The following is an 8,412-nucleotide window of genomic DNA, read 5'->3' as shown; positions in this document are numbered from 1 at the left end:
AACTACAAATTCCTTCTTTTCATTAATAACAACTACATTAAATTAAAAATCATTATATATATATATTAAATGTGATAATAATTTATTTTAAATGTGATAATATTTTTTATAAAAAATTTATTAAAAATGAAATAGTCTTTAAATGTGATTTTTTTGAATTTAATTTGTTTAAATTTTAGTAAGATTTATTGAAATCACAAATTTAAAAATTCATAATCAAATTAATCTAAATTTTTCTATTGAACCATATATATATTGAACCCATATATATATGATTAAAAAATTAATTTAAACCATACAGATTAAACTTTAACCACAAAAGTTTTCACCAAATTTTCAAAAAACATACTTAAAATCTACCCATGAAAAATATGTGCCCGCTATTTAATGAACAAAAGATAAAGAAATCATTATAAATCTCATTGCTTTTTCAAATAAATATTTTTTTTCCAAAATTATGATAATAAAATTTTAATAAAAAATTATAACCATGACCTAACAAAAGCAATTGCAGACACTCACCAACTTTTGTTGGATCGCTCTACTAGTTTGGTGACATGGTTGTTAGCATCACAAACCGTACAGCCTATTAGCATGATGCCAGGTTTGTAAGAGTAAAGAACTATGCAACGCCATGTGATGGCGCGAAGAAACTATTCCCCGAATTTTGTTCATGTGGGTTGCTCCAAGTACGGGATGAGCGATTGCACGATCTGTGCGGGACGGATCCTGGATTAAAACGCCCGAACCGTAAGTTTGCTGTATCACCTTACAGACCATTCTTCTAAAATGGCAGAAGCACGCATGAGAAGTGGCTAGATAAACGAATGATAACTTGATTGGGCGTTGCTTTACGTGTTTTCGTCTATTCAAAATGATACAGTTACAGTATATACTGAAGTAGCGTGAAATTGGGGTTTAGGAGAGGTTCTAAGGTAAATGTCAAAGCAGAAGGATCTTGACTATTAAGGTGAAAGGAGTATCGAAGGGCCAAAGAAAGCGACACATGCTGTAAATTTCATGGGCAGATGATTCATCCATGATTTCTGTGAGAATGTAAGTGAGTCTTGTGCGAAGTTCTCCTTGAACTAAATTGTGGGTCTTTGTTTCCTTGGTATAGGGCTGGGTTCGAACTTTCGACCAGCTAAAACCAAGTGTACACTTGCAGAATCTTGCCTATCATATGAAGTGGGTTTAACATTTTTGTGTTTAATTGTCAATTCCACCAACAGAAGGCCCCATCGGGACGATGGTTAATAAGACTTCTCACCTGCTTCTCATATCACTGTGATATCTTGTATAGAATTCTGTTTTAGGTTTATTGTCTTTCATCGTGCGCAGTAGGGAAGTATCAGCAAAATGCACAAGCAATCAAGCCTGAATCACCGCCGGGACGAAGAAGTCCAGGCCCCAGCAGATTCAGATCTCTATTCCCCCAAATCTGAGAAGCCTAAATCACTGCCAAAACCGATGCACTATGTCCTGAAAGAGCAGCGTTGGTTGTTTGTTTTGGTGGGTATGTTGATAGCCTCTACGATCTTCATTCTCCAGCCCAGTCTTGCAAAACGAGACATAAGGAAAAATATAGGTGGCGCCGAGAAATTTTTGTCAAACAGAGCGGGAAATTCTGGGGTTCAGAAGAAACCACTGTTTCCAGGATCGTGGGTGGTGTGAAGAGGCAGCCTCTGAGAATAGTTGTAACAGGGGGGGCAGGATTTGTGGGCAGCCATCTGGTTGACAGGCTACTGGAGAGGGGAGACAATGTGATTGTTATCGATAATTTCTTCACTGGTAGAAAGGAGAATGTTATGCATCACTTCAAGAATCCTCGCTTCGAGCTCATTCGGCATGATGTTGTTGAGCCGATATTGTTGGAGGTCGATCAGATTTACCATCTGGCATGCCCTGCGTCTCCCGTTCACTACAAGTTCAATCCTGTGAAGACAATCATATCCACACCTTATAGGCAAGTTTTGACTTCCTCTGCATTTTGAAGTTCTGCTTGATGTCCGTCGTTTTGTTTTTTTTTTTTTATTGAGTTCTTAAAGCAACAGCGGACATCCTTTGGCTTAGCTCCCAGGTCTGAAGGGTTGCTATTCTAGCAAAATTGCTGGTGACATGCAACTGGTCTCATTCCTTTGAAACTCATGCCATATGGGCGGGCAGACCACAGTGAGAATGGATCCGAGGTGGTCCAGCTCATACTTTCTCGATCTCATTATTGAACCAATGCCCTGTCTGCATCTTTTGCTATTTTGGTTGGCTTTAATTTTTATGTCTGTGCAGGAGATCAAACTATTTTTCCTTATTTTGGTATCAACTGTTATAGTCGTTTTGCATCGATGCCATAAATTGCTTAATCTGCTATATTACCATGCTTATGTAAACGGATCAACCTATGCCTATGAAATATTTGCATAGAAATGGATTTAAGCTTGAAATATGGGCTGAGCTTTTAGGTTAGAAGGTCGGTTTGCACCAATTTCCCAACTTGTCGTTCTGAGATAAATCTTGGTGAATTTATCACCTGCACACACGTCTTTAATCATCTATTGCACACATAATAGGTTCCAATAATATTGGCAGGATATGTTCATATTTTGCCTTGATTACCGACAGTGACCAACTTACAATGATCCACATTAAGGATGTGAGTTGTGTGGCTACAGATTATCCTCCTTGCCTTTGGATCTTAAACGAAAATTACCTAATTTTAGGCAGTTAACTCCTTTGGAGTGGGGTTATTGCCTAGTTTTTAGCTATTAGCTTCGTGTTAGGCAACTCCTCCATAATACTTTATAATGGGATCTTTTTGGCAGTCCCATTGTCTGCACTTCTGGTCTTTTGGACATTAATAATAATTCAATTCAATTCCATTCTTGGGAGTGAATCTTAGGATGTCTTGTTCTGGGAGGGTTCCTAAATTTGCTGTTCTCTTTCACTTTATCCAGTTTTTGAAGTTTTTCTTAATATTCTTTATACAAGACAAATGTGATGGGGACATTGAACATGCTGGGTCTGGCAAAACGAATTGGAGCCCGCTTCTTGCTTACCAGTACAAGTGAGGTATATGGGGATCCTCTCCAGCATCCACAGACGGAGACATATTGGGGAAATGTCAATCCTATAGGTATGGATTGATTGCTTCCATTTGTGTGGTCTATAGTGTCTTCTATAGTTTTCTGTTTGTTCTGTATTTGCCTTTTTTCAGTTCGCAGACATACATAGAAATAAAACAAAATGTACAGGTTAACTGTTTCTTTGTACTGTCATGTATTATGGGAGCATCCAGGAGCACGATATGCAATTGTTAACTATGTTTATGGGTTATAACGTTTCAGGAATCCCAGACCTGATTGTAACTTCTGTGATTCCCATAGTTTTGGTTCCTAGAACAACTAACATCTGTATTCCTGTTTAAGGCTTTAATTATCCTTTGTCCACTTGTATCATTTATATTTTTATTTTTACTAAGAGGATTTATGCTCAGGTGTTAGAAGCTGTTATGATGAGGGCAAACGTACAGCTGAGACTTTGACGATGGACTATCACCGGGGGGCCAATGTGGAGGTATCGACTCCTTTATCTCTGTAGTGTGAATGGGTTTCTAGCTGCTACCTGAAAATAATCTTTCGGATGTATATTACCTGCTTGAAAGAAATGTATCCTCAGATACTTTGTTTTCCATATCTCCATGTTCTAAGTGAGATATATAATTTGTATGTGCCTTATTCTTAGTTCTTGGTTTTCTGTACACAAGTAGTTTCCTTGCAGGAGAATTAGAAAATATCCATTCATAGTTTTGAGCGTAATTACTGTTCCCACAACCATGTTGGTTGACCTAGTATTCTCATGTATGCTGACACTAGTAATTCACATTACAGAGTATTAAGGTTGGTTCTGTCTAATATTCTTCAGCAGCATGCTTTTGCCATTAGGTTGGCCCAATTTTCTTACATCAATGTCCTTTCTTGTGAATACGTACTGTCCTTTTTAGCCTATTAAAGATGCATACTGCTATTTCTATTGTTACACTAGCTCTAATAACTGGGGTTGTAGCAGGAAGTCTGTAAGTCCAGAAGTCTTCAAGGGGATCAGAATGTTTTCAGCATTCTTCAAAAGGATTGTAAGGAAGCTAAACGTTGGGACTGAAATGTAGTAAGAATCCTTTCTGGACTCTTGGTTCACCAATGCTTATTTTTGTTTGTGAAGACTCAAGGGTGGATGAGTACATTGTGAGTAGAAAAGTAAAAACAAATTGAGCAGGTGCAAAAGATCATTCATGCCTTCATAGTACTTGTTGCAGAGATGAGTGCATGCCTTTGTTAAATGTGACTACAATATAGAGGGCCTAGACTATCAAGTTCAAATGGGGAGGAAAATGGATGCTAACATACAATTGAGAAAAGCTGTTATGGAGAATCTTCAAATAATTGCTGAAGCTTGAGGTAAACGACATTTGTAATGGTGTTAGTTGAGGTTACTCGCCAAAAGGATAAAAAAGAGCTAAGTTTCTATATGTAGAAGTTCAAACTCCATTAGTGGGACAAAGCTACTAAGAGTTACCTAAGATTTCAATGAAGAGTAGAAACATAAGGTACAAACATACTTGAAAGCAACTATTCCCTCATGTGATAAGTGATTGATAACATAATTAAAGACAAGCTCACATTAACTTAATTGTGAATTTGGAAGATGGACAAGCTCACATTAACTTAATTGTGAATTTTATTAAGTGCATGAAAGAGTTTGCAAACATTATGATTTAGGTGAGGTGGGGGCAACGGATCAATGGGGATTTAGATGTACCGGAATAGAAGCAATGGAAAAGAATATATAAAAGGCAAGGGATATATGATGAGTGTGCTCATTGCATTGGGCAACTTCCCGAAGAAAGAAATGGCAAGAAATGTTACCATGATAAGAAAATTCTAGTGTAAGAATATGCCGCAAGTGGAAATAACATGTATGACTCTCAAGTTTTGGAGGGATTACACATTTCGTATTGGGAATCTCTTCTTTCTTTGCTCATCTTTAATACCATTTACTCATTGGATGTTTTGAATGTTACCGTATGTAGTTTGATGTATATATGTATTGCGTCAATTCCATTCATTGGTGTAGGAAAGAGATAGTAGAACGAGATATACACATAATCATGTTTCACGACATCATTGTACACAGTTTTTGTCAATCATAATGTATTGGAATTAATATGTCCAATCTCCTCCTTGGAGCATGCTTTAGGAGGATGAACAGGGCACCCTTTCAGCCATCCTTTGCTGGTTAATAGATGCCACAACGGCTGAAATATTTTCCGCAATGGAAGCAAAAAATACAATTACAGAACAACAGCTTTACAGTGCAAGATGGCAACCCTGAATATGCCAACACTGAAGCTCCAAATCTACGAAGATATCTTTGACTTCTAGCCTAATGGTCTATGGATTTCTCTATGATGAAAACACACCTTTCAAGTGAGGGTAATGGTTCCTTTTATAGGCTTTTTCTACAATAATTTTGTAATATAGAATTCTCTAGAAAGTTATGGCTCCCTCTTCTCCTCAAGAGAATTCTCTAGAAGGTTATGGATCCCCCTTCAAGAAATATAATAATATATACATAGGAAGATCTAGAAGTCTCCCTGAACTAAGGTGCTCCCCTTGTTAGTTTTAGATACATAATGAGAAACTTCATGAGACTTCATGTGTCTTTTCTTACTTGTAGCACCAAGAGGATTCTTCTAGCAATTTCTCAAATTAACAATAGAAATCCTCAAGGTTGAAGGTACTAGTCTCTTCTAGGCACTTAGATACATAATGAGAAACTTCGTGAGACTTCATGTGTCTTTTCTTACTCGTAGCACCAAGAGGATTCTTCTAGCAATTTCTCAAATTAACAATAGAAACCCTCAAGGTTGAAGGTAAAGGCACTTCCATGTTGGGTGTTCCTCTTGAAAATGTTTTTCTCTTGGTCAATTGGGTTGCTCTAGATGCTTCTAGTCGGGAATGTTCCTTGAAACTTGACTTTCCTCCTTAATCTTGAACTATGTGCTTATGTGCTAGGATGTCTTCTTCATGCCTTCAAATATGCAACAGTTAACTACTGCCTCGGGGATGTGAAAATGCCTCTGAAGTGTTCTCAATGGAAGATTATGCATCAAGATATGTAGAAGGGTCTATTGAAGACAAGATCATCCATCAAAGACAAGAAACACCCTCCTTTAAAACCAATACTTAGTATCTTATGAATATCTAAGTGGTAGCAATACTGATTTGACATATTATACTGCCGAAATTGTCAAGTGATTTAACACACACTATGAAGATATAAGACAAGATTTTTTTCTCTAATAAAGTTATTTCAGATCTGTTATATGCTTTGAAAAGTGTGCCCTAAGTGTTGTACTTTGTTGGCATTGAAGTCCACTTGCATGGTATTTATTCTCTTGGACTGCCAAGTGATTTGGGTTGAAGTAAAGTGAAGTATTTGTTGCTGCATTTGAATGTTTCGGATCAGCCTTAATGCTGAAAGTTCATAGTGATGAGATCTGGAAACCTGAAGCAAATTGGGTGAAATTTCAGATTTGCATTAATTGCTGTACACTGGAAATTTCTACATTGATGAGATTGCATGCTTGTAAAAGAAAATATAAATTCCTAGACTATTATATCCACATCGTGTTTAGATTAATCATTGACATTGGGAATCCTGAAGTAGATAAAATATGCTTCCCTTATCATATGAGGCAAAAAGTCTGCAAATTTTTTTCATCTCTCTACACAGAGACTAGATTAGTAGGAGTAAGATCATCTGGTAGTACCTCGTGCAACTAGGTAATTAAATGGTGTTGAAGGGCCTAGGAAATGGCTTTTGTTAGTGTTGGGGAGGAGCTATTAGGATTGGTACATAGTGAAATAATGAATGATATGACTGTAGCTTTAAGTTAAAGATGTTGACTATTCACTAAGGCTCTACCCAACAATGGCTACGTTTGGTGGGTAGTTTCGTAGGTTGTGAATGCTTCTTTTGCAAAGAGGAGTTGGAACACCTACGACCTATATCATTGTCTACTTCCTATGATTTGTTTAAAACCTGGTAAGTTTGTAAGTACTAGATGGTCGATGTTATTCGTGTAGTATATACTAAATGGTTGATGCCCTAATGAGTTGTTAACTCCCCGGACCCCATTTAAGGTGAGGGAACACGACTATGGCCAAGACCCTTCTTTCTTCCAAGTCGCCCCATAATCCATACCAAAATGCCCAAATACAAACAAGCATAAACACCTGATTGCGTAATGCATAAAGTGCCTTTTGATGATAAGTCCACCTTCTAACATGTGCTCTTGACAAATGGGCAAGGAAACATATGACTGATGTAGATGGTGGAGATATGAATGGCACGTCGCATTTGCTACAAAGTGGCTCTCAGGGGCTGTTGGCTGCGGACTGGAAGAGATGAATATGAGAAAAATTTCTCCCAAGGGTCACCCACTTTTGGTGGGTAACAAGAATCAACTCACACAATACAAAAATATTACACGGGTTTGCCAATGAAGTTCTTTTATTAATGGCATTAATCTCACAAGACAACAACAACCTTTGCTAGAGGGGAAGCTAGCCTTTTAGAATTTTTTTCTAATGGCTAGATGAAGGCTAGCTAACGGCTAGTTGGATTCCCCTAGAAAATTATTTTTTACTAGTCATCCACATGTCAGAGACAATAATTTTGTAAAATACTACATGCCAAGAATAATTTTATCCACTAAGGGATCAAATTAGTTCCTAGAGCCCAATTTGTTTTGAGATTCCCTTTGCTTTTGGTTCAAATGAGTAAATGATGAATAATAACAACCATAAGTAGCTCAATGTCCCCTCCCAACATCATTGAGGAAACTTGACTTTGTCCAAAATAGTTCAACAGTCAACTTGGTCTTGAGGTGGTTTGATTTGGTCCTTGAGTTGATTCTTTGACTTCATAATGGCTAGTAGACGGTCCTTCCCTTAACTTCTCGGTCCAAGATGTTGAGTAATCTAGGGCATTATATTTCTCTTAGATCTTGACATTTACTTGTGAATATTTTTATATGCTTGTTAGTTCTTATTTTACTTATTTATATTTTTCTTTTCATCAAGATAAATGCCAAACAATAAAAATCACAAGGGACACAGGATGTAGGCACTCAGCTAGGGCAAAAACTAGTCAAGAACTCTTCCTTCATTAGATTCAAATCACAGTGAGACAACCAAGACTCTTGACCTAAACCTCTCTCCATCCATCAAGTCAGCCTTTTAGTTGAAGTAATCTTCTTCCAATACTGATTTTCAAGAGTAAGAGTTTCGGTTCCTTTTTAACCAACTTTGGCTTCTACAATTATAGGAAGAAACTTTGATCCTGCAATGATAGAAA

The 8,412-nt window shown here is 37.2% G+C and overlaps 1 protein-coding gene across 1 annotated transcript in view; it reads left to right on the top strand.

Annotated features, from left to right (window-relative positions):
• LOC149188659 (UDP-glucuronic acid decarboxylase 1-like) overlaps positions 1-8,412 on the top strand; it is a 136,040-nt gene that overhangs the window by 39,992 nt on the left and 87,636 nt on the right. The window contains 4 exon segments of the mRNA XM_089410034.1: positions 1,345-1,645; positions 1,648-1,950; positions 2,984-3,130; positions 3,491-3,570. Of these exon segments, the coding sequence (XP_089266160.1) occupies positions 1,345-1,645; positions 1,648-1,950; positions 2,984-3,130; positions 3,491-3,570 (831 nt within the window).

Source organism: Pinus tabuliformis, chromosome 3_1 (genome assembly GCF_031772625.1).
Source record: "Pinus tabuliformis cultivar Carrire ecotype Pingquan chromosome 3_1, CPIR1, whole genome shotgun sequence".
Classification (NCBI taxonomy): Eukaryota; Viridiplantae; Streptophyta; class Pinopsida; order Pinales; family Pinaceae; genus Pinus; species Pinus tabuliformis.
Note: the sequence above shows the minus strand (reverse complement) of the source record. Positions and strands in the feature narration are given on the sequence as shown.